This window comes from Phoca vitulina, unplaced genomic scaffold (assembly GCF_004348235.1).
Source record: "Phoca vitulina isolate PV1807 unplaced genomic scaffold, GSC_HSeal_1.0 scaffold27, whole genome shotgun sequence".
In the NCBI taxonomy this organism is placed as follows: Eukaryota; Metazoa; Chordata; class Mammalia; order Carnivora; family Phocidae; genus Phoca; species Phoca vitulina.
This window is the reverse complement of record NW_022589730.1, coordinates 14,113,306-14,138,415: the sequence shown is the minus strand read 5'-3', so window position 1 is coordinate 14,138,415 and position 25,110 is coordinate 14,113,306. Positions and strand designations below refer to the sequence as shown.

Sequence of the window (25,110 nt, the reverse complement as noted above, 5' to 3'; positions counted from 1 at the left end):
CATTTTAATCACATGTTCACACCTTTAATCACATGACACGCCTTTCCCACTAGTTTGGAAAAGCTCTGACTGTGTCAGTCTTGTCACCACTGCAGGCCCAGCTAACAGAAGTATTTGCTGAGTGAGTTACTTAAGTGGAAGTTACAAAATAAAATCAAACTAACCAAACCAAAACAAAAAAACTTTATTTCTCTCAACTTTTTCACCTATTGAACTCTATTCCATTTGGTGCTACTTCCTAAACATGAGAAGACAAAAGAAGCAAAATGCTTTAAATTCTATCACTGATCATAAAAATAAAAACTGAAGACCGGGCAGAAGGACGTGTTTGGATTTAAGAAAGCATACACAAATCACTCGGTATAGAAGATGCAGAATGCCCAAGTATATGAACAGACAATATATACATGAGAAAATATCATTGGTAAAACAGGCATAGAAAATTTACACAAAGCTGTACCATTTTTGACCTATTAAAATAGCCATTGATGTTCTTATTTAAAAATGAAAATACCAAATACTGTGAAGGATAGGACCCCTCAGCAGTTGCTAGTGATATTATAAATTGGCACTGTTCTGAAGACAAAAGTAAAAAAAAATAAATAAAAAATAAATTCGTACTGTATGGCTCAGCTATACATGTGAGAAATGAACAAAGGAAGTAATAGAAACTATATAGAAAGCTTGTGCACAAAAACATAACTCAGAGCATTATAATAAGAAATGGAAATAAATAAAATGATCAAAAACAGAGGAATGGCTAAATAAATTAAGGTTCCTCCACATCACAGAATATTAAATATCTATTAAAATGATGGTTAGGAAGCCTATGAGCCATCTGGGACAATGCTTCCAAAATAATATTAGGTATGGGGCATATGGGTGGCATAGTTGGTGAAGCATCAGACTCTTGATTTTGACTCAGGTCGTGATCTCAGGATTGTGATGTAGGGCTCTGTGCTCAGTGTGGAGTCTGCTTGTGATTCTCTCTCCCTCTCCCTCTGCCCCCCCCCACTCACTCTCTCAAATAAATAATTCTTAAAATAAAATAATATTAGGTAGAAAAAGAAGATGAAATAGTACATGGACTATGATTAATACTATGTTAAAAAGACAAATACAGAGGTAAGACTGGAAGAAATATATCAGAGTATCAGCAGGAGGGGTAGGGTAAATAGATGATTTCCCCCTTAGCCATACTTTCTAAAATGTGATCAATACCACTTTTACAATGATTTAAAAAAAATAATTGAAAAACAAATGTTGACTTAGAATGCCTGTATCCTAGCTAGTGTTTAAAATTTAGTTCAACTTCCACAGGAGTCCTTGATGTCAACGGCACCAATTCAGCTCCCCTATGCAAATTCTTTCTCTAGCCATTCTTTATATCTTACAATTCCCAACCTAATTAAGTAACAATAACTTAACTGTTGCATTCTGTAATTGCCTAACACTGTAAAATCAAGTCCTTATTTTATAGCAGCTTACAACTCTATTATACACCTGGGGTAAGCTTATTGTTCTGCCTGTTTGTCTGTTGTATCGGAGATGGGAAAGAAAAAACAACTGTTGATTAATTGAATCAAGAAGGTGTATACTCTAAGCAAAAGAAGACCATGATTTTTAAAAATATTTGCAGTTATATATGAAAGTATTCTTTCCTAATATATGAAAACATAAATTTCATACTTCTACGAATAGTGCTACAGATTTATTTCCTTTCAGAAACTATAAACTATAATCACTTTCATTTGTAAAATGTAGATTAATAAATCTGATAAAGACAATCTTCCTATGGGACTTTATTTCTTTAGACAATCAATATCTTGTATAAAGTCTGCATATCTGAATTAATAAACTGAAATACCAATAAAATGTCATCACAGGCTCACAGTGTACATTTTAGAACCTTACAAAATTAGGATCGCCTACTTTGGTCTCCGTGCAAATTCAACAGGGGAAAAAAGGCATTTAGCTTTGTATTATAGTTTGTTAAGCAAAGGGATAATATAAATACAGTTTTGGCGAGAAATGTTTAACAAACTTAAGAGAACTATTTTCAAGCATTTCAATAGCTTCCATTTGCATAAAAATAATGAAATGCTGATTAAAATGAATCTTCTTTATTCATTAAATCAAGGATACATTGTTAGAATTTAGGATTACTATTACTGTATTTCTGTAAAGTAATAAAAATGCATTTCTTTTAAATATCTTTTATTTATTCACTTATTCACTAATTTACATAAAGAATCCTCCAGATTGTCCAATATTGTGATGTAGATCAGGTGGACTATAAATTTTGCAAAACTGATTTGAAATTGAAAACTGTGCTAATTGAATTTTTGCTTTTCAGATTTTCTTAAAATAAATTAAATGTGCTTATGGTAATACGCTTTGGTCTCTTTATGACTCTGAAATTGATGATTTAAAATACTATCATATTTATCCCCAATGTAAGTTACATGATTAACCTCATTATACATTCTGAAATATTTTTTCACTCAAAATTCAACTTTAATCATCCTTTCTTCTTTCCTTCCTTCTTTTCTTTCTAATCCAGTAAACCAGATCTATTTCTAGATTTGTATTTCTTAAATCTTCTACACATTCCTTTAAATTTGTTTATTGCTTTAGAATGTGAAGGCTCAAAAAAGAAAAGGGCTTATTGATTATTAAGTGACTGTGTAGAAGTTGGCACATATTTCTGGACCCTCTCAAATACATACTTTCTTAAGGCAACCTCTGGGTAAGATCTCTTAATGAAACTTGCGTGTCACCCCAAAGTGGTGAGTTAGAATAGAAATTATTTTATATTTTGCCTTCTCATCTAGACTAAAAACTAATTCATATATAGTTTGATGGATTCTGATTTAAACTAAATTATTTATCCTGAAATTTCACCAATAAAGGGGAAAAGAGTGAACAGTTTTGTATTTGTTTTTAAGTAGGCTTCACAAAGCCCAACACAGGGCTTGAACTCACAACCTTGAGATCAAGACGGGGGCGGAGATTAAGAGTTGGACACTTAACCGACTGAGCCACGCAGGTGCCCCAAGAGTGAACAGTTTTAAAGTCTCATTACGTTTATCAGTCTTGAGTAAGAATATGCTGATAGACTTCAAGTTTTATTTGAAAGTTCAAAGTTCTAAGTCTCTAAGCAAGCCCCTCTTAAAATCTTATTAGGTAACTGGTGAAGATTTCCCTATTGCTTATATTACTTCTTCACATCTGTGCTTCAGATCTGTTTATGCAGGGAGAAAAGAAGGCAGGAGGTGTGGGGAGCTTTGATAAGAGGAGGTTTCGTACCCCACACTGGATCATCTCTTATCTGAGGACTACAAGAACTCCTGGGGCCTAGGTCACTTAGGATGTTAGGGCCTATTATGAAGAGATTTTTTAGAACATCCCTCTAATTCTGAATTAGGACAACTAAGTTTCCCAAAAAATGAACCTAAGTCTTGGACCCAAAATGGCTTTACAAAATCATTTAAACTGGGAATAATCTGTTGACAGCACAATGGTGAATCTGAGGTTTAGTCTAGTTGGGATTAAGATCTTCTATTTGGGCCAAATTTTGAGCTATCTATGAGTGGTGGTAATTTGATTTGTCTGTTCTATAAAATGTTGTTATAATGCACACATTTCTCACCCTCATAAGCATTTAAGTAAGGATAAAATAAATTTCAAAAGCAAGTGAAGAATCCTTTTCTTCAAAGCAGATGGGGAGATTGTATCACTGCTTCATGGACTTCTAGAGAACATTTTAGGATCCAACCCAAATCAAGCTGCTAGTTTTTGTTTTGTAAGAAAATTTAAATCTTAAATAAAAATGGATTCTTTAACTTCTGGGAAAATATTCTGAAAGTTTCTGAATCAAAAGGAATATTTGGACTATGATATATGTAAGAGTAAAAATAAAAAGAAAATATATTCAAATAAGAATGAACAAATCAAGGCATAATTTGAAGTGCATGAAAGGAATGGAACAATGCTACAGTTCTTCTAAGTCATTATTTGAGAAGACTTCAAATTCCTCCATAATCAATCAGAACTTTCTAACATTGTAGGGAAATGACATTTTAGCAACTTCAGGAAATAAACAGAAAGACAAAGACAACAGACAATACTATAAAAATAGGAAAAAGAAAACAGAAGATTTAAGATCAAGTCATATATAGTTCTTATGAAGTAGAAAATATTTATAATTTATTCCTCAAGATATACACATTTTTCATTTCCAGAGGTAAAATATTCAAAGAGAAATGTCAAGATCATTTAAAACTTGCTACTAAAAATTAAATTTTAAAAACAGTTTATACCCTGTGCTTAGCAGTAGGTAGGCTGACATCGAGGAAAGAAGTATGCTAAACAACCGCTCAAAGAGACTTGTAGGACTCAGGAGTGGTAGGACGAAGGAAGAGGCTGCAATAAAACAAAGCAGGGCAGTGTCAGTATGACAAACACAACGTATATGAGTTCAGAAGCACTGATTCTAGTATCATTTATAGAATTTATTGTTTCTGTGACCTCTCAAATGGGCTATACTGTCCTAATCATTTTTGTAAGAAATTTGAAACTTCACATTTTTTAAAAAAGATTTTATTTATTTATTTATTTTAGAGAGAGAGAGAGAGAGAGAGAGCGCGCGAGAGCGGGTGGGGAGGGGCAGAGGGGCAGGGAGAGGGACAAGCAGACTCCACGCTAAGGGTGGAGCCCTACGACATGGGGCTTGATCTCATAACCCCAAGATCACGATCTGAGTGGAAATCAGGAGTCAGGGGCCTAACTGAATGAGCCACCAAGGTGCCCCTGAAACTTCACAGTTTTACACTTGATCTTAGCCAAAAGGCCGAGAAGCAATGAAACTTCACATTTTTAATTAAAATTACATTTCATTATTTTGCCACATTGTGGCTCAGATTTTTCTCAATTTTATTTAGCCTTGCTCACTGTAACATTAACAACGAAACAAATAATTTATTTGCTAATATAAATAATAAAAACCATAATACAACATATTGTTCAAGATTCAGCAGATTTTCTTTTAACTGGGCATTTAGTTCAAAGACAACTTATTCCCCAGAAATTGATTTTTCCTAAAGTCCTTCTCCTCCCAAGTTTTCCCGCTGCAAAGTAGGCATCGAGAGTGGTAGCACCTCAATCAGAACATGAAAAACAGGAGAGGGTTTCCCCACACGAGAGCTGTAATAAGAGTAATGTAGTAATCTTTCCCCACAGGACAAGAAAGCAAGTACTTCAGTAGAAGGGCAGCAAAACATTAACTGCCCATTTCTATTTGGGGAAGGAAATACGCCTAAGTTCCTCATCACCCTAGTTAGGCAGGAAACATGCATGGAGTTAAACGCTCCTGAGTATGGAGACAGATGACTTGGGATAAAATCCTGGGTGATTCATTATTAACTTTTTAACCATGGGGCAAGTTTATTAACCCATCTAAGTAGTATTCCTATCTGCCCAGTAGAGAGGATATAAATAGGCTGTTGTGAGACTTAAATACAACTTTGCCTGTAATATGCTCCCTGAGCATAGTGTGAGGGATATAGTAGGTGCTTAATAACTGTTAGCTGCTTTATTATTACTAATCAATATCTACAAATAAGTTAAATTTAAAAACAATCTCCTTCAAAGTCAACTCACTGCAAGATGTAAGTCTCTGAAAGTTATATTGATAGTCCCCTAGACAAATAGCTTCTGATATTTTTCAGATGTGTAGTTCCAATACTGTGATCATCACCTGATACGTATTTTAACAGAAAAAAGTAACATTTTAATATTTCTTATTATAAAAGCCAGTTCAAATGAGACCTCTTCTGTAAAACTCTATTTTCTATCCTTGTTTTACTTTTGTCTAAAAAATTGATGAGGTGCTAACGGGGGAAATAAGAGTCCCCATTCTGAATGACATATGTTAGAACCAGTTTCATAACATATAATCCATTTGGAGATCACAGCACATTAGCAAAAAGTACTCACTGGAACTAGACTATGGTGAATTCGTGCCTGGAAGAGATCTCTGGAGATACTGCTGACCTACTTATGAGTCATGCCTTACAGCACTTGGTAGGCATCCTCTAGTACCTAGTTCTCTCAATCTCAAGGACTAAATGTCTTATTTAAAATGTATGCTCAGGGGCACCTGGGTGGCTCAGTTGGTTTAGTGTCTGCCTTAGGCTCAGGTCATGATCTTGGGGTCCTGGGATTGAGCCCTACATCGGGCTCCCTGCTCAGTGGGAAGTCTGCTTCTCCCTCTCCCTTTGCCTCTGTGCTCTCTCTCTCTCTCAAATAAATTAAGTATAATCTTTAAAAAAATAAAATAAAATACATGCTCAGCCCAGAAATAAGCCCCCATACACACAGTAAATTAATATTTGGCAAGGCAGCCAAGAACACTCAGTGGGGAAAGGATAGTTACTTCAACAAATGGTATTAAGAAAACTAGATAACCACATGCAGAAAAATGAAATTGGACGACTATCTTACACCACTCACAACGATGAATTCAAAATGGATTAAAGACTCAAGCATAAAACTCCTAGAAGAAAATATGGGGATAACATTAAGGATAACATTGTTCTAAGCAATAATTTTTTTTGATATGACATCCAAAGCACAAGCAACAAAAGCAAAAATGAACTACATTAACTACATCAAATGAAAAAGTTTTGCATGTCAAAAGAAACAAAACAACAAAATGAAAAGGCAACCTGTGGAATAAGACAAAATATTTGCAAACCATATATCAGATAAGAGGTTAATATCCAAAATATATAAAGAACTCACACAACTCATTAACAAAAAAAACAATCCAATTAAAAAATGGACAGAGGAACTAGACAGATACTACTCCAAAGAAGACATCCAAATGGCCAATAAGTACATGAAAAGATGTTCAGTATCACTAATCATCACAGAAATGCAAATGAAAACCACAATGAGATATCACCTCACACCTGGCAGAATGGCCATTATAAAACAGACAAACAGAAACAGAAAATAACCACAGTTGACAAGGATGGAGAAGAATTGGAAGCCTTGTGCACTGTTGGCAGAAATGTAAAATGGTGCAGCCACTATGGATATAGTATGGAGACTCCTCAAAAAATTAAAAATAGAACTACCATATTATCCAATGATCCCATTTCTGGGTATTTATCCAAAAGAACTGAAAACAAGATCTTGAAGAGGTGTCTGTGCACTCATGTTTACTGTAGCATTATGCACAGTAGCCAAGACATGGAAATAATCTAAGTATCTGTCAATGGAAGAATGGATAAAGAAGACGTGGTATATCTATACAGAAGGGAATATTATTCAGTCATGAGAAAGAAGGAAATCCTGTCATTTGTGACAACCCCAAGGGTCATTATGCTTAGGCAGAGAAAGACAAATATTGTATATATCACCTTTATGTGGAATCTAAAAAGGCCACACTCATAAAAACAGAGTAGAATGGTGGTTATCAGGAGCGGGTGGTAGTGGAATTGGGAAGATGTTTAAAGGCAGAAACTTATAACCAGTAGATAAATAAGTCCTAGAGGCCTAAGACAAAGCAAAGAAATTATAATCAATAATACTGTATTATAAACTTCAAAGTTGCAAAGAAACTAGATCTTAATTGTTGTCACCACAAAAAAGAGACGATAATTATGTGACATGATAGAAGTGTGAGCTAACACTACAGTGGTAATCATGCTGCAATATATAAATGCATCAAATCAACACACTGTATCCCCATACCTTATCCAATGTTATGTTCCAGTTATATCTCAATAATTAAAAATAAATAAATAAAATATTATTTTGAAAAATAAATAAATAAAAATAAAACAGATGCCGAGACGAACATTTATGTATTTGGAGAAAAGCAGTAGACTGAATCTCACGCTCCCAAAACAAAGACAAAATCAATAAGGACAATGAATAAAATTATATAGGACATTCCAAATTTGGAAAGAAGCACAAGAAGTACAGCACAATATGCACATAATTACAACATAAGAAAATATGACAGAATTGAGACCAAGCTTAAACATGAATATTTTCACTTAAAAGAAAAAAATTCAAATTGGCAGACAGAGCAAAACCCCAACTCTCTGGCTGAATAAAAGAGACAGACTTAAAACACAGTGATTCAAAAGACTAAAAATAAGGAAAGGACTAGGCAAATGTTAACAGTAAGAAATTCAGGGTTGCAATCCTGATACCAGATAAAGTACATTTCAGGCCAAAAAGCAATAAACAAGACAAAGAGGGGCACCTGATGATGTTAAAGCCACATTCCACAATGATGATATAACAGTTATGAATTTTGCTACAATGAACACATCCACTACCTACACAATACAAAATTTTTATGAGATACAAAAATATGTAGGAACATACTAATAACAGAAAACTGTAACACCCCCCACTCTCAATAGGATAGGATATATTGACAAAAAACAAGTAAGAATATAAAACCACATAACCAACAAAGTAGATATTCTGGATATATACTGAAGTACAGTCCTATAATAGAGACTATATGTTCTTCTCAAGTACATATGGAATGTTTACAAAAACGTATCATATACACTAGAGAACAAAGAAAATATCAGTAGGTTCCATAAAGTGGAAATAGTACAAACAACCATCTCAGGCACAATGTAATGAAACTAGAAATTAAAAATAAAACAAAAACTAATGAGGTAGTGAATAGAAATAAAAATTAATAAATCAAAATCCAAACTCTTTGAGAAAATAAACAAAAAGGACAAACACTAGCTAAGTTAATCAAAGAAAAGGGGAAAAGTGCAAATGCACAAAATAAATGATGAGGGAAATGTCTAATGATACAGAAGGAATTGTTTTAAATCATTAAGAGATTACTTTGCATCCCTCTATGCAAATAAATTTGAAAATCTAGAAGAAGTGTTTAATTCCTTAGGTGAATATAGTTTCCCAAACCCCAGCAGAGATAAAAAAAACTTAAACAGGTCAATTTCATATAAGAAACGTAGGAAGTTATCAGGGAACTACCTAACAAAGAACTACGTTTGGATAGTTTCAAAGGGTAATTCTTCCAAAACTTTACAGAACAGATAGGCCCAGTGTTATCTAAATTATTTCAGAGTATAGAAATCAAAGAGAAACTTATTTTTTTAATGAAGAAGTGTAATATTGATACCTAAACCTGATAAATATAGAACAAAAAAAATTAAAGGCCAATATCATTTGTGAATATTGATGGAAAAATACTATCAAATGGATTCCAACACAATGTCAAGAAAATAACACATTATAATAAAATGTGTTTTAGGGGTTTATTTCAGGAATGCAAGGATGGTTCAATACTTGAAATTCTATCGGTAATATTAATAGGCCATATTAATAGGTCTAAGAAAAAAAATCACATTATTATTTCCACAGATGATGAAAAAGCCTTTGACAAAATTCAACACCCATGCATTCCTAATAAGAACTCAAAACAAGAATGCGTGTACTTTCTTTAACATGACAAATACATGTAGCTCAATCCTAAAGCCAGCATCTACCTTAATGGGGAAACTCCAGAGGCATTCCCACTAAGGTCAAGGAAAAAAAAAAAATCAAGGAAGTTCACTATCTCCACCTATTTAACATTGTTCTGGAGATACTAGCCAATGCAAATGAACTAAAGGAAACAATTAAAGGAATAGGAACAGAAAAGGGGGGAAATATACATCTATATTTGTAAATGGCATGACAGTATACTTGGAAAATCCTAGAGTCAATGATAATCCTAACTCAAGAAATGAAAGAATTCAGTAAAAAAAATAGAATATAAAATCAACATGTAAAATCAATAGCAACTTATACTCAATAATAATTAGTAGATAAAATGAGTGAGAAAAGCCCATTTACAATAGCAACAAAGCAGATAAAATACTTAGGAATATACTTAAGAACTTTGTAAAGCCTGTATGAAGAAAACTATAAAGATTACTCTTTTTTTTTTTTTTTTTAAAGATTTTATTTGACAGAGAGAAACACAGCAAGAGAGGGAACACAAGCAGGGGGAGCGGGAGAGGGAGAAGCAGGCTTCCCGCCGAGCAGGGAGCCCGATGCGGGGCTCGATCCCAGGACCCTGGGACCATAACCTGAGCCGAAGGCAGACGCTTAACGACTGAGCCACCCAGGTGCCCCTATAAAGATTACTCTTAAAGGCAAAAAAGTAGGCTGGAGCAAGTGGAAAGACATCCCTTGTACTCATGATTAAAATACAAGTTTTCCCTAAGTTAATTTACATATTTAATATGATCTCAATAAAATTTCCAGTGGCCTTTTTGTGAAGTTTGAGCAAGTAGATCCTAAAGTTCATACTTTATTGAAATATACTATGAAGTCTCTGTAACTAAAACAGTATATTACTGGCACATGAATAGACATATAATTGGAATAGTTTAGAAAGTCTAGAAATAGACCAGTGTATCTAGTGTGTGATAGAAGTGTTATCTCCAATCACTGGGGCATATAAAGTCTTTATTAATGATAGTGGATAGCCATTTGGAAAAAAATTAAATTAAATCCTTTCCTTAAACCATATATTTAGAATAATTAACTCTAAATACATCAAGGATTGAAATGTAAAATGTAAAGGTATGCAAGTACTAGAACAAAATATAAGTGAATTCCTCTATAACCTAGGTATCAAGGAAAGGCTTTCTAACTGTGACTAAAAAGCCAGATGCATTAAAAAAAACTGATTACACAAAAATAAAAATCATTTAGAGGGCAAAAGACTTATTATAAGCATAGTCAAAAGACAAGGGACAAACTGGGAAAAATTTTTATTACATATATCATAGGTAAAGGACTAATATCCCTAATTTATAAAGAGCTTTTAAAAATGAAAGCAAAGGACCAAAAAATCTATAGAAAACGAGGGAAAAGAGATGAATAGATAATTCCCAAGAGACATATAAAAATGGCCCTTAAACATGTGAAATGGTGTTTGACTCACTCATTAATAAGAAAAATACAAATTAAAAACACAGATACACCATTTCTCAAACACAAGATTGGCATAAATTCAATAGACTTTGGTGAGGCTATGGGGAAATAGGCATTCTTCCTATATTGTTAACAAAAATGAAAAATGGTACACCTCTGGAGGGGAATTTAGCAATATCTAAAAGTACTACATATGCATTTACCCTTTGTACCAGTAATACAACTTCTAGGAATTTATCCTGAAAATATACCTCTAACAGTATGAACTATGCATATGCTCAAGGTTATTTGTTGCAGGATTATTTGTAATTAAGAAAAAAGATTACCTACCTAAACATGAAAGCATAGGAGACTGGTTAAATAAACAATGGAATACACACACAATGGAAAACTAAATAGCTGTAAAAAAGAATAAAGAAGAGCTCTATGAATTGATATGAAGTGATTACCAAGAGGTGTTAAGTGAAAGATGCAAAGTACAAAAGAGGATATATAAAATGCTACTCCTTTTGTGTAAGAAAGGAGGAAAAGTAAGAAAACATCCTTATATCTATTTATCACTGCAAAGAGAAACATATAAAGGATAACCAGAAAGCAATGAAGGTTATAGCCCATGAAGGATTAGGGGTACAGGAGAATGGGGGGAAAGGACCAGAGGCAGCACTTGAGTATACCTTTTTGTATAGTTTCTATGTTTGGAAACATGTGAATATTCTACCTACATAAAAAATTAAATAAAAAAAAATAGGAAAGAAAAAAAAAAAGCCAAAACAAACCTAGCTGTAGTTCAAATGAATACCATAATCACAGTGAACAAAATGGAGGAAGGGAGGGAGGCAGGCAGGCTGGCAAATCCAAATAACTATGAACACAATATTTAACCATAAACCCTTGGTCTTGGGCAAGGTGAAGTGTGGGCGCAGAGTGAGAATTACAAACAAATCTCGAATAATATTAAGTTTGTTTATTGTGACGGTATGGGTGAAAGACTCCTGAATTTGTTTTAGATGTACTATAGGACTGAACAAATGAGTACACATGTTGACGTTGTTGGGAGCCAGGGTTACTTATCAACATGGGAGGAGCATATAAATATGGAATGGGGGAAGGCAAGAAAGAATAGACAGAGATATAGGTATAGTGTGAACTTACGATTTCTGAAATATGTATAGGTATGCATGTTTATGTGCATATATGTGTGTGTTAATTTGTGTATATGTATTTATATGTAAGAGAAGTTATATGGATATAAAAGCATATATTTCCTAGCTCTGTCCATTGAAGAGCAAAGAAGCAAAGATACTCCAGTAGTGATGAGTACATATGGCACTCAGATCTTGGTGTCTAATACTATTCACCCAATAAAAAGAGCTATGGTTCCTCAGAGAAATAACTGATTCCAGAGCTGGGACAGTGTGGATACAAGGTAAACCTTATAAAGTAAACATCTCCTTAATGCCAGAAAATAAGAAAGTGCTCAAAAAACTTAAGGGAGGGTGGCTGTCTATTTACAAGCTAGCTTGAAGGTGCTATCTCTAGCCAAATCTGGGACAATTTGAGCACCAAAGTATCAACAGTAATGAGTTGTAAATCTTTGAAAAAATAGGTGCTCATGAGTCCACAATAATAATAAATAGATGAGTGAGTGAACGAATGAATGAATGAATGAATGAATAGGAAAGAAGGGAAGATTCTTAGAGGAGAATGCTGAGAACCTCTGATAAATGCAGTAGGAGTTATTTTGTAGCCATCATGACAAAGACTGGATCAGCAAAGATTTATGAATGGATGCTACATCTAGGGAGAAATTTTGATGAGAATATCTGCTGGTCTTAGTGTCCCCACTGACAGCTTATTTACAATGAAAAAAACTGGGCGACACCTTGATAGGGTGATGGAAATTAACATCAACAATGAGGGACAGATAGAGACCATGCGCCTCCAAATGTGACCCTAGGAAGGGCACAGCATCACTTATGTCTGAAACATCAGACAAATCCAAATTGAGTAACAGTCCATTGCGGGGTGGGTGTTGTGGTTGGTTATATTCTTCAAAAATGTCAATGTCATAAAAGACAAAGAAAAAAATGCCATGAACATTGCTAGGTCAGCTGAAAAATTAATATAAGGATGGCAGAATAAATAAAAATACTGAATATGGTATCTAAAAAATGTTACCCATACATATATTCATAAACACAGATGAGGGACAAGCACATGAAATGGAGGATGGTTTTCTGTAATTCTATGTTCTCTCTCTTTTTAACCTTTTTAGAAATTTAAAAATGAGATATAATGAAATGCACACAAATTATGTTTTCTTTGCTTCTCTTCTTCACCGTAGTTTACCCCTACGTAGGTAAGAAAACTAAGGAGGTGAGCCAGGCTGCACTGGAAAGGAATGAGCAACAGATGCATTGCTACTATGTACACTGGGTCTCCTATTTGCCATATACTGTTTATCTGCTGGTGTGAGTTATATATGACTGTGCACTTGAGAAATGATGGACTGTGACAGAAAGACTTCCCTTTAGTACTACAGTTCCCATTCACAGTTTTTGTTTTTTCTGGGGATTTAAAAACTAACACATCATGTGAGAGAGATCATTACTAATAGTCACCTCATTAGAATATTACCCACCCCTTCCTTGCAGTATATAAGCTCCAAAAGGGCAGGGATTTGGCCTATCTTTATTCTTCTCAGGGAACAGAAGAGTGCAGTGCCAGAACATAGTACAAACTGAACACATTTTTTTTTTTTAAATGAAGGAGCGGTCATCAATATTGTTCATGCAAAATGAATATAAATAGTAATTTTATTAAATCAAGATAATTTAATGGGAAAGCCTGCAGAACAGCCTTCATCATTTTTAAGGTAAAGTTCCATCCAAAGATCTTTTTCTTTTTTAATGAACAACAAAAATCATTTAAAAAAACACACACACAAAAAAACAGAGGGGCTAAATTGCATGTCACATTATTCATAGACATCACAAAGTGTCTTTTTTTTTTTTTAAAAGGAAAATCCTAGACTTCAAGCTTGCCTCTGTCTTATCTTCTAATTGGAAGGAAAACCCTAGGTCCTTAAATTACTTCTGTTTCCTTCACATGCACACTTCAGGATCCTTAAATAAAGGTACTATAGAGGAATGCGTTTTGAAACATTTAACTGGCTTTATAAAATGTGTAATGTGTTGGGAAGTGACTAATCAATGTTATTTTCAGCAAGGGAAATACAGATAAAACTGAACTATTTCCTAGTCCCTGTGTAAGGATGGAGAATTTATGAATTGACATGAAATTTCATCATAAGAATCTCTTCTCTTTGGGAATCCATTAGAGTTTTATCAGATGTGAATAAACATATAGCCTTATTATCAGGCCAATAATATTCTAACAAGTAATTCTTACTAACACATGAATGTGTTAGAACAAAAGTTCTAATTTTCTTTGTCAAATTCCAGCATGAGATGGAATTCATAGCTGGTTATTATTATTTTCATTCAACAAAATTATTTCTTTCAATAACAATAATACAGGTATATGTGGATAATTTTAAGATATGACTTGCTATAATAACATTAACTCATTTAGTTTGACTGTCCTCTTACCTAACGTTATCCAGCTAATGATCTGGTTAAAAAGAGGCAGTCCTTGTTTCTTGAGCAAACTGTCATGGGTCGTATACACAACACACATGGAAAGCACGATGCTCAGCATCTGAAAGTAAATACAAAACACACCAGTAGAAGAGAAGGTGGTGAGAGACTAATTTATATATAAAAAGAATTCTTAGAAAAGTGCCTGAACAACTGGAATCTAGCCCCAAAACGAGTGAAATTGGACCGGCTCACTCACAGCCAAGGCTACAAGATAGAACTCTGGCAGTAAGCAGAGGCCCTCCTTTACAAGCACGAAATGAGGCATTTTGCACTTTCAAGAGTAGTCTGGTATACATGATCACACCATATCTATTTAGAAATATTCATTATTAACGTTGAAGATTTCTTAACTCATGGAAATGCAGACAGTGCAATGTGGTTGAGTGTCTTCTACCCAGTCATATCCATTGATTCAACACGTATTTGTGGCCTGAATGTTCACCTGGTACTGGGAACACAAGGAGCACAGTATTCTTCAGGGAATATATATAAACTCGTGGAACACTGGTAAATTATGGCTTGTAGGCTGGTGGCCTGTTCCTAGAAATACCGTTTTGTTGAAACACAGTCACTTATGTGTAGTATACATTCATTCATTTATGTGTAATCTACAACTCCCTCTGAGCTACGTGGTAGAGCTGAGAATTTACAAGACTCCATATGACCCACAGCCTAAAATATTTATAATCTGGCTCTTTAGAAAATTATTTGCTAACCCCTGAACTAGTGGATTATTTGCCATTTTTAAGGAATGACATAGCTACAGTTGTAAATGAAGTAAAATCTCCTAGAGATCAGATTAGCAACCCCATCACCAATCCTTGAGATACCTTTAATTTCTCTTATATTTTCAGTGAATTTAGAAAAAAAAATGCTGTTGATAAAACTATGACACAATCCTAGGATCCTTTCAATTGTAGGACACATTCTCATGTCAGAGATGTTAACATGTCAAAGATATTTTTCTTGGAATCACCAAAAATATGCTATACAATAGAGCAATCAATCCAAATTAATAAAGTTAATGTAAAAAGAAATTTCATAACAGATTTATCAACTCAGCAGTATTTCCAACAAAGACTGTGAGAATTTTAACATGATATTTGCTCCTATAGAGTAGGATCCAGGAACATTCACTTCTGCCAAAGTAGTCATAATTATAGGTGAATTTTGTCAAAGCTACCTATGGGCTTTAGTGTAAAGCCAGCCAGTGCACCATTTAAAATGAAATATACATTCCTATGTCTTGACAGGATATTTGACAAAACATTTCTTCTCTTTTTATATGTTCTCTATTGTTCTCCAAGAATAAACTAACATCTTTTAAGTGTTGTTATATTTTTATTTTAGAGTGTTCTTGGCATTACTTTCTATTACCCCAGCTTTGTTCGGAGGAAATTCTTTGAGAAGATTCCTATAAGTCTTCTTTTGTCAGTGTTTTGGATATGTTTTTTAATTTTTTTGTTAAAAAAAACAAATTTAAGTAGTGTCCGTGCTTATATACAAAACAGCTATCACTTTACAAAATATGACATCATATATTCTCTAATTCTTACAACTCTATTAGATATTATCTCTACAAATTAAAAACAAATAGACCAAAGCTATATCACTGAAAATCCATTATCTAGTACACAGTGTAACTGAGAATTGACTCAATTTTGAAACCTCAAGTTCAAAGTTCTTTTCACCACACCAAAGCCAGCAGCCAAGGTGAGGTCTACTTTCCCTGGCACAGCATCTGAAGTCTTAAACTGGCTATTCTTCATATAAACATAGTCAGAGGCTGCTTTCACTTCAAAGATTACCCTTCTCCTGACTCAAACGAGAACAACATAGAATCGCAGGCCAAAGGAGGCTGTTCATAGCTCAGCTTTTTGGTCAATATGGATGCCTCTTATACCTCCTTAACCTCTGCTCTCTTGGCATCTTCAGGCTGCCTCCTGCTGACCTTTTGGCTATTTCATACCTTTTAGAGAATATATTTCCGTGTAATATCTTAAACAGAGAACTTTCTTCTCAGCTGGCAGGCATTGAGCAATGTAAATGTGATGGCATCTTAAGAACAATATCATCAAATACAACCATAAGATCCATTTGGTATATCATTAGTATAACATGATGTTGAAAACCTGTAACTGACCTGAAATAGATGTAACAGCAGCTCTTCATTTATAAAACGATCTTTTCTTCTTATGAGAGATGTTACAACACAAAGGGATAGCAGAAGAACCAGCAAGCCGGCACCCATTCTGTTTTAAAACACAATTCGCAATTTCAAATTTTCTTAAGATATTTACTGAACACATAAAAATATTAGGTATTTTACTCTAATGTAGACCCTATCAGTCATTTGGTTTTATCAAGATGAAGGAGCAAAATAGGTATACTGGTGTAAGAAGAATAAAAATCACAGGATGAAGATGCAGTAGGGGGACACCTGGGTGGCTCAGACAGTTAAACGTCTCCCTTTGGCTCAGGTCATGATCCCAGGGTCCTGGGATCGAGTCCCACACTGGGCTCCTTGCTCAGGGGGGAGCTTTCTTCTCCCTCTGCCTGCCGCTTCCCCTGCTTGTGCTCTCTCTCTCTGACAAATAAACAATTAAATAAAACCTTAAAAAAAAAAAAAGATGCAGTAGGGATGGGGTTACTTTTAATTTCTCACAATTTTTTAGATATCTTTACCTTATTTCTTTACTTTGATTTTTTAAATTTTTATGCATACCAGCTACCATAATTCTTAGCCTGACTTGGATAAATTTACAGAAAACAATATAAAAAATATTTAAACATATCATCAGTATCTACAACATAAATTTTCTGACTATGAGCACTTACTCATACAAAAAGGATCAACATTTCTATTCCCTATTATTGTTCTAGTGTTAGTAGGACAAAATGTTTCTTTTTATCATTAATCTTGGTGCTTTCCTCAGCGGCTCCTGGCTAAAGGAAGGGTAGGACAGAGGTCACAAAGGTAGTATGCAGGTGAGGCATTTGTACAGTAAAGAAACAACAAATTACACTTTTTTTTTTTAAGAGAGGGAGGGAGGAGGATGTGGAGGGGCAGAGAGAATATTTGGCAGGCTCCACACCCAGCGCGGAGTCCCTGAGACCTGAACCTCATGACCTGAGCTGAAATCAAGAGTTGGTTGCTTAACCAATTAAGCCACCCAGGTGCCCTGATAAATTACACTTTTTCAAGAACACCAGGTGTAGTATGGTTCCTAAAGTTGAAGGAAACTGATACCAAGGAAATGGTATACTAATGTTAAGCTATATTTCTCACCTCCTAAAAATCTGAGTAACATAGGACAACTGAAATAAGGTTAAGGACAGAATCTGGAAGCAGGCAATACAACAACTAAGAGAAAAGGAGTTGGTTAAAGAGGAATAAGAAAGAGCAAAAAGGCAGGGCTAAAAATGAATGCAAAGCAGGAACTCCTAGGAAAGTACTGCTTATTTTTGTTTTGATTCTTTTAATACTCTTTGAGAATTGTAAGGGAAAAAAGTAGTTATACATTCAACATGGATTACCATGAAGACTTATGAAAACAGCCATCTATGATCAAGATTATTTGCTTTTCCTTTAAAAAAAATTTGGTATTTTAATTCATTGGCAAATGTTTTTATTTTAGAGACTTGAGTAAGAAGAATATTATAGCTTTGTTATTTTTGCTTTTTCCTTTAATTTTATCCTTAAATGTTTTACATATCTGTCTTGGTAAGTGTCTAAAGGGAGGTGATGTGAGAGATCAAATGGAGAGTAGAAATTTCTCCATGAACCAGGAGTCAACATAAAGAAGTTGCAAATATAGCTTACTAGAATACCAGCACAAACTTAAATCACTGAGGAACTTAAATTAAGCATAGATGGAAAAAACATAATTTTTAAAAATACAAATTAGATTTCTCATGTTTTAACAAGTTTGCTTCTTGAATTCATCTTTAGTAAAATATGCAAGTGGCAAAGTTCTATGGAGACTATTTATATAATCTCTTCTCCTTTTGTGTATAAATTCTGCTCAACTATGTCAACACTGCTTGAGCAGGACAGAAAGGCAGAGATTGACCAAAGTGGGGAAAGGGGCTTTGTAAAGACAACAGGAGAGCTCACAGAAATATGAAACAAGCAATAAATTCATCTTCTTACCTACTACTATAGTTTATGACAGATACAAAATGTTTTTACTTAGTAACACTAATAAATTATGTCTTAGAAGTATGGTCTTAGAATTCAATACAATTGGGCGCCTGGGTGGCTCAGTCGTTAAGCGTCTGCCTTCGGCTCAGGTCATGATCCCTGGGTCCTGGGATTGAGTCCCAAATCCGGCTCCCTGCTCCGCGGGAAGCCTGCTTCTCCCTCTCCCACTCTCCCTGCTTGTGTTCCCTCTCTCACTGTGTCTCTCTCTGTCAAAAAATAAACAAAATCTTAAAAAAAAATAAGAATTCAATACAATTATTTTGGGCTCTGCTAATAAACTGACTTTCTGGAATAATTCCTGACTTATTCCCTACTAGTACTTCACAGAATGAGATAAAATGTGTTCACTGATAAATAACAGAAACTCAAAAATTAACACATACTTTAAAAAATATCATTTAGTTAATATTCTTTCAGCTAAAAAAGATATACCCTCATCAATATTAGGTTAAAACGCTAAAAAAAAGTTGCTTATACAGAGTTCAAAACAAAGTAACAAAGATGATTGCATGATTAGAAAATGAGAAGAAATGTTACACAAAATACAGATCATTTAGTTGCCAAGCACACACACGCACACACACACACAGCCAGTGGATTTCTTGAGAATAATTTAAAAGTAAAGTCAAAAGCAAAGGTAATCAATTATTTTACAGATTTATTTGGGACATATTGAGAAGAAATAAATGTGACAGCAGCATGGAGAATTAGGTAAAGTATACAGAATTTTCTAACAGTGTAAGTGATTAGATATGGTAAAGTTGTCAAGGTACAGAGCTTTCTCCCCTAGAGATCATTACGTGCAGATTAGGAGAGAATTTCATTATTCTAAGACATTTAAAGTGTGGAAATGCTCAAAGGCAAAGATTACAGCAATGGGTTTTAGATATTTTCATTTTTGGCAAACAGAACATTTTTTCATATGAACCCTTTTACTGATTCCTCAATATACAAAAGAGTCTAGACCTTTTTTTTTTTTTTTTGGCATTTTAAGTTATCAATGTTTGGCCCAATTTCATTTTTTTTGAAGGCCCAGAAGCATCACCAAGGAGCTTTAATGCTCCCCAGAGCCTGAGCCAATATTTATGACTAATTGTTTGATATGAGTATTTTAACTTTTAGTTTATTCACTAGTTAATTTTGAAACTCATGACCAAGATTAGGTTCATATTTCACAGTGCTGATTGAGAAAAACAATTATATTGAAAAGAAAATAAGTTAAAATATTGTTCATACACTAGAAAGATATCTGGCTTTCGTCCTACAACAGGCATCAGTGGGAACACTGCCAGGAGCAATGAGAAGAAAATCCAACTCAGTGAGATGCTCTAAAATAAATAAAAAAGTTATCTTTAGACAAGTACGGTTAAGAAAACTGTCTTTAGTGTTTCACAGACTGCACGAGTGTGAAGACCACATGCAAAGCCTTAGAGCTGTTTAAATTGTAATACAGTTCCTCTTGGTGGCGGATCTGTCATGTAATAGGTACTGTATTAGGTATAATATGAGCATTATCTGATTAAAGTCTCACAATAACCTCATGAGGCAGGTTATATTACTCACAATATTTCAGATGAGGAAATGGAGCTCAGAGATGTTAAAGTATCAGTGGTACCAGGTCTATGACCAGTAAGTGAAACAGCCAGGACTTAAACCTGGGTCATATTTCACAGCAAGGGCTTCAGTCAATTTATGTTACACCATATACTGATGACATCTATAAGAAAGCTGGCCTGCAATCATAATCAAGTGATTGAGCTCAGGAGGGAAGGTAGTAAAAATACTTCTGCAATTAGATTAAGACAAAAATTTATCAATAACCCCATTAACTGGAGAATCTTCTAAGTTCTCAGAGGTGGAAAGAAGATATTTCTATCCTCCTGGTACCTCCATCAAAAAGTATCACAGTGGAAACCTGAGCCAATTCTCAAGGCTAGGAGAAAGGTGACTCCTCTGACTTGAGTTGAGAGCACTGTTTCCCAAGCCACTGCCTTGCTCTGGACAATACCATCCTTTAGACATTTGAGGCCAGCAGAATCTAGGAAGTGATTTAGAAGAGGATAGACCAGTTCTGCCTCAGCGTATTTCAGTCACTGCATGACCAATTCATTTTGATATGAAAGTCTATGTGAATCACTTGAAGGTAACCTCAGTCCTCCCGTCAAAAGGACCAGGCTCTTTATGTAAGGACACATTCTACCCTTTTCTTTAAAAATGAACAATTCCCTGAGTTAAACACATATCAAAACAAAGTAGCTACTAATCTGTCCGATGTCAAAACAAGTACTTGTACCTTTGCTCGAGTCCATAGCTGAGTGATAAATGGCCAACACGCAAATGCAATAAGTCCAGCTGTGAGCATGTAGCGGTAGAAGAAACTGAGAACCTAGCAATGCATTCCAAAGAAGAAATGAAAAATGAGGTCATTTAAGAGGAGTTACGTATGTATGAAAGAGATCTGAAAATATTGGAATGTGGTAAATTACTCACTAATACTTCAATGCCCAGGGTAAAGACGAACAGATATCCAACCAACTGACTTGGAGGAAAGGTCAACAGTGATAAGACAAAGTCTTGAATGACTTGAAACCTGTTTGACAAGATTATTTATAAAAAGATTATTTATACTATATATTGAACAAAAAATTTAGGTAATATATGGTAAAAAATAAAAACTGCGCAAACCTAGAAATCAGGGACTTTTCAACTCATAGGTTATTCAAAAACTAATATAATTTCTAACAGATTTCTTTCAATGGCTTCACTTACCTAAATCATTTTTTTGAAAGCTAGAAAGAAGTATTTTAGGAAAAAGTGTAATTTCTGAATTTGATAATGACCACAAAAATTTGTTTTAAAAATAAACATTAACGATAAATAAATGTTTGATCTTAGCTTAAACATGAGCATATACAATTACACATACATGATCAGAAATAAAATACAATGAACCCAAATGGATAAAAGCTGGAAAAAATTTTAAATTCACCAAGATCAATCATATTGAAATCTCAACTGTCTTAATAAAATAAGCGTAGGTTTTCCTAATCTAGGTAGAGAAACTCCTAATTGCACTTTTTCACTGAACTAAATAACCTTCTCCAAACCCAATTTAAGATGTTGCTAACTGTACACTCATTGTAATTAAATGTGAATCCATAACCATTAAAACTGTATTACATACTTGAGTACTTTTTACATTTCATCACTGGAAAAATTTTTTTTAGCATTTGTAGTGATTAAGTAGGTAATTAGAAAAGGTCAGTATCATTTGGTTTATGATCTTTTTCTGACTGAAAAAAATGGCCACATAATGTTATCAAAACTACTAAGGTACCATGTAGGAAAGCAAAGATAACACCAGTCCAAAGGAGAATGCTTCTTTTGTTCTCAACAGTGAATAAGCACAAGAAAATAAGAGATGATTCTGTAAATCATTTAGAAGATTTTATAAGAAAAGTGAATTTTTATGTTTTATTTTCTATATAATCTATCAAAAAGATAAAGATAGAACATAATGTACATTCAAAATCACATTTCCTCTTAAAGTTTAAATATATACATCATCTTCATAATTAGGACACTTAATAATTCAGGAGAGGTTCTGTAGTAGAATAGAATTTTCTGTAAGGATAAAACGTTGATAAAACGTTCATTCTAAAAGTTTTTAAGCCAGAGTACATATATCCAGCAATGGGAATTCCTTTCAAATGGAGAAGCAACACTATGTCATTTTGTTTGTGTCTTTTTGTCTCATACTTTTAAATGTTAATATTTTAAACATTTTAATATTAATTTTTATTTTGATATTTTAATGTTAGTATTTTAAAATAATGTTTTTAAACATTGTGGTCAAAGCTGGAGTTAACAAAAATTAGAATAAAAATACACATCACATCATGACAAACATGCTGGCCAACCGTGGAAATTTTCAGGCCAACCTTGAAAATACCCTTAAGTCTGGGCTCTAATTCCCTGCTTTTGGGGTCTGGTTTGCTCAGAGGATGCTTGGATGCCCAAGACTAAGTTTAAATTCTAGATTACTGGTGCAAATATAGAGGTCAACAAGATGTGCAACATGACCCTCGCTGCCTATGAACGTGAACCAGCCCAATATTTGAGTGGTTTTATTTTAAAGTGCTTTAAACTCGCCTAAGAGCTCTACCTCTGATGTTTTCTACAATGGTAAGAATCCATTTTACTTCCAGCTTGTGAGGAGGCAGTTAAAGGAAGAAACCATGGTACATGTGAATAATATCCACCTCTGTGTGTACACATTACTAGCCTGGATTTAATTACAAAGTTCCATTTATCTAGGTTTACATGATAGCTACGAAAGGAAGGGCAAAAATGTGTGGGGAAAGAAAACATGTACATTTCCTTGTGAAACATGAAGATACACTGGAATCTCAGATGATGAGACAAATTCAAAATATACATTACTCCTGGCATAGTACCATCAACATTAATTATTCTATTTGTAGTCCAGATTTTTCTTATTTATAAAGGATACATACACAAAGAAGGGAACAAGGTCAATACTACCTCAAGGCAAAAAAGATGAAGTCAAAAGAGAAAGGCAAAATAAAAAGGACGTTTATATGCAACATTTGTGCTGCTATAAATGAAGTGGGAGGGCTCAGAGATTGGAGGGTATTATAAATATCTTTTATGATTTATGCTACAGAAATCTAATGCACTTTAAATACAAATTAAACTGTCAATGAAGTGTAAAATAAGACAGCAAGGTGTGTTACTTACTCTCTTAGCACAGCATACCATATTGGCATTGGCAACAAACAATATACGTAGTAAGTCCAGGGACAGTCTTGAATCAGAAGGAAAAATGCTACTAAAACACTGATAGCTATAAAACTACATGGCAGGAGGTGGCTTGGTTTCTGAAAATCAAACAGAACATTGAAACACTTCTAAATTCATGCTGATAGGTTTTTAAAAGAGATTTTACAAAGTGGAGGGACATATTACTACTTTCTTTCAATGGTTCCACACAACTACCTGATTAACTGAAGAACTGCATTTAAAAAAAATGCTGTCATTAGAGAAGTATCAGTACAGAGGAAAAGGTTGGGTATCCTGGCATTGTTGCAATTAGGCAATTCTCAATTTAAAAGTGACTATGTTCCTCAAGTTTGTCTGCAATTAACTTGTTTGGAACTCTGAACATATTTCTCCTTAGTAACAATCTTATAAATGTTGATTGAGCTCCCTGACCAGCTCACAAAAGCCCATTTAATGCACAATAAACCGTGGGACTTAATCTTCATTTGGAGCAATGCTTCTATCTATTCAAACTCCAACTTGACATGCTGCCCACGCTCCTCTCTCCATTGCCCAACCACAGTGTGTTCATTCGGTCATATCTTCTCTTCTCAACCGCCTGCCAAACGAGAAAGGAGTTCCTCAATGTAAGCCACGAGTGATGGCCTCCATGGGCTGGGCAGGCCCGTGGGTGCTCTGGGCCAGGAGTAATGAAGCAAGTTTCAGGTACAGACATTCCAGTAATTGGAAAAAGAACACACCTATGGAAAGCTGTGATGCTAAGAACAGCACCGGAGGAAAAACCCAGGAATGGAGGGGCAATTTGGCATTCTCTTTCGTCTGTCCCTTGTTTTGTCTCTGTTTTCCCCTTGCTTTGCTAGCCAAAGCTAAATAAGGTGAGAATTAAGAATTACTGGAGTAAAGGAATTGCAGGGGAGGGAGATAAGAGATTTTTTTTCCTCTTTATAATTCCTCTTTACAGGCATAAAATGTCACCAGAAAGGAAGTAAGAAACAAAGATAAACTAGGACATAGTTGTAAAAAGGAAGGTGAAACACAGCAATGTGATTAAGAGTTTAGAACTACACAGAGCAGAACTCAAATTCTGGCTCAGTCACTTGATCTAGGTACAACCATATACAACCATGAGCAAAGTACAAAACTGTAGTGAGACTTAATTTCATCCCATTTATAAAATGAGAATAATAATCCATATCTACTTATCAAGGTTGGTAATGTTTAAATTAGATTATGTAGAGCTTAACAAAATGCCTGGAATATCATTAATGCCTAGTAAACAACAGCTGCTGTTATTACCGTCATTTTTACTCTCTCCTCTCCTACTTCTTTGCATTAGTCCCAGCAGGCACTACAGAAACCTGTAAGTGAGCAGCACTGGGAATGGAGATGTGTGAGACAGCAAGGGAGGTCCCACAGCAAGGCACAAATCTCAAATAAATGTGGATA

General features: G+C 34.4%; 1 protein-coding gene across 4 annotated transcripts in view; it reads right to left on the bottom strand.

Moving 5' to 3' along the window:
- PIGN (phosphatidylinositol glycan anchor biosynthesis class N) overlaps nucleotides 1-25,110 on the bottom strand; it is a 107,598-nt gene that overhangs the window by 30,413 nt on the left and 52,075 nt on the right. For all 4 annotated transcript variants that reach the window (XM_032422699.1, XM_032422701.1, XM_032422700.1 and 1 more), the window contains 7 exons: nucleotides 23,623-23,762; nucleotides 21,352-21,451; nucleotides 21,155-21,247; nucleotides 20,098-20,189; nucleotides 16,801-16,909; nucleotides 14,607-14,715; nucleotides 4,323-4,425 (listed from right to left, as the gene is read on the bottom strand). In XM_032422699.1, coding sequence (XP_032278590.1) covers nucleotides 4,323-4,425; nucleotides 14,607-14,715; nucleotides 16,801-16,909; nucleotides 20,098-20,189; nucleotides 21,155-21,247; nucleotides 21,352-21,451; nucleotides 23,623-23,762 — 746 coding nt within the window. The remainder of the gene's footprint in view (nucleotides 1-4,322; nucleotides 4,426-14,606; nucleotides 14,716-16,800; nucleotides 16,910-20,097; nucleotides 20,190-21,154; nucleotides 21,248-21,351; nucleotides 21,452-23,622; nucleotides 23,763-25,110) is intronic.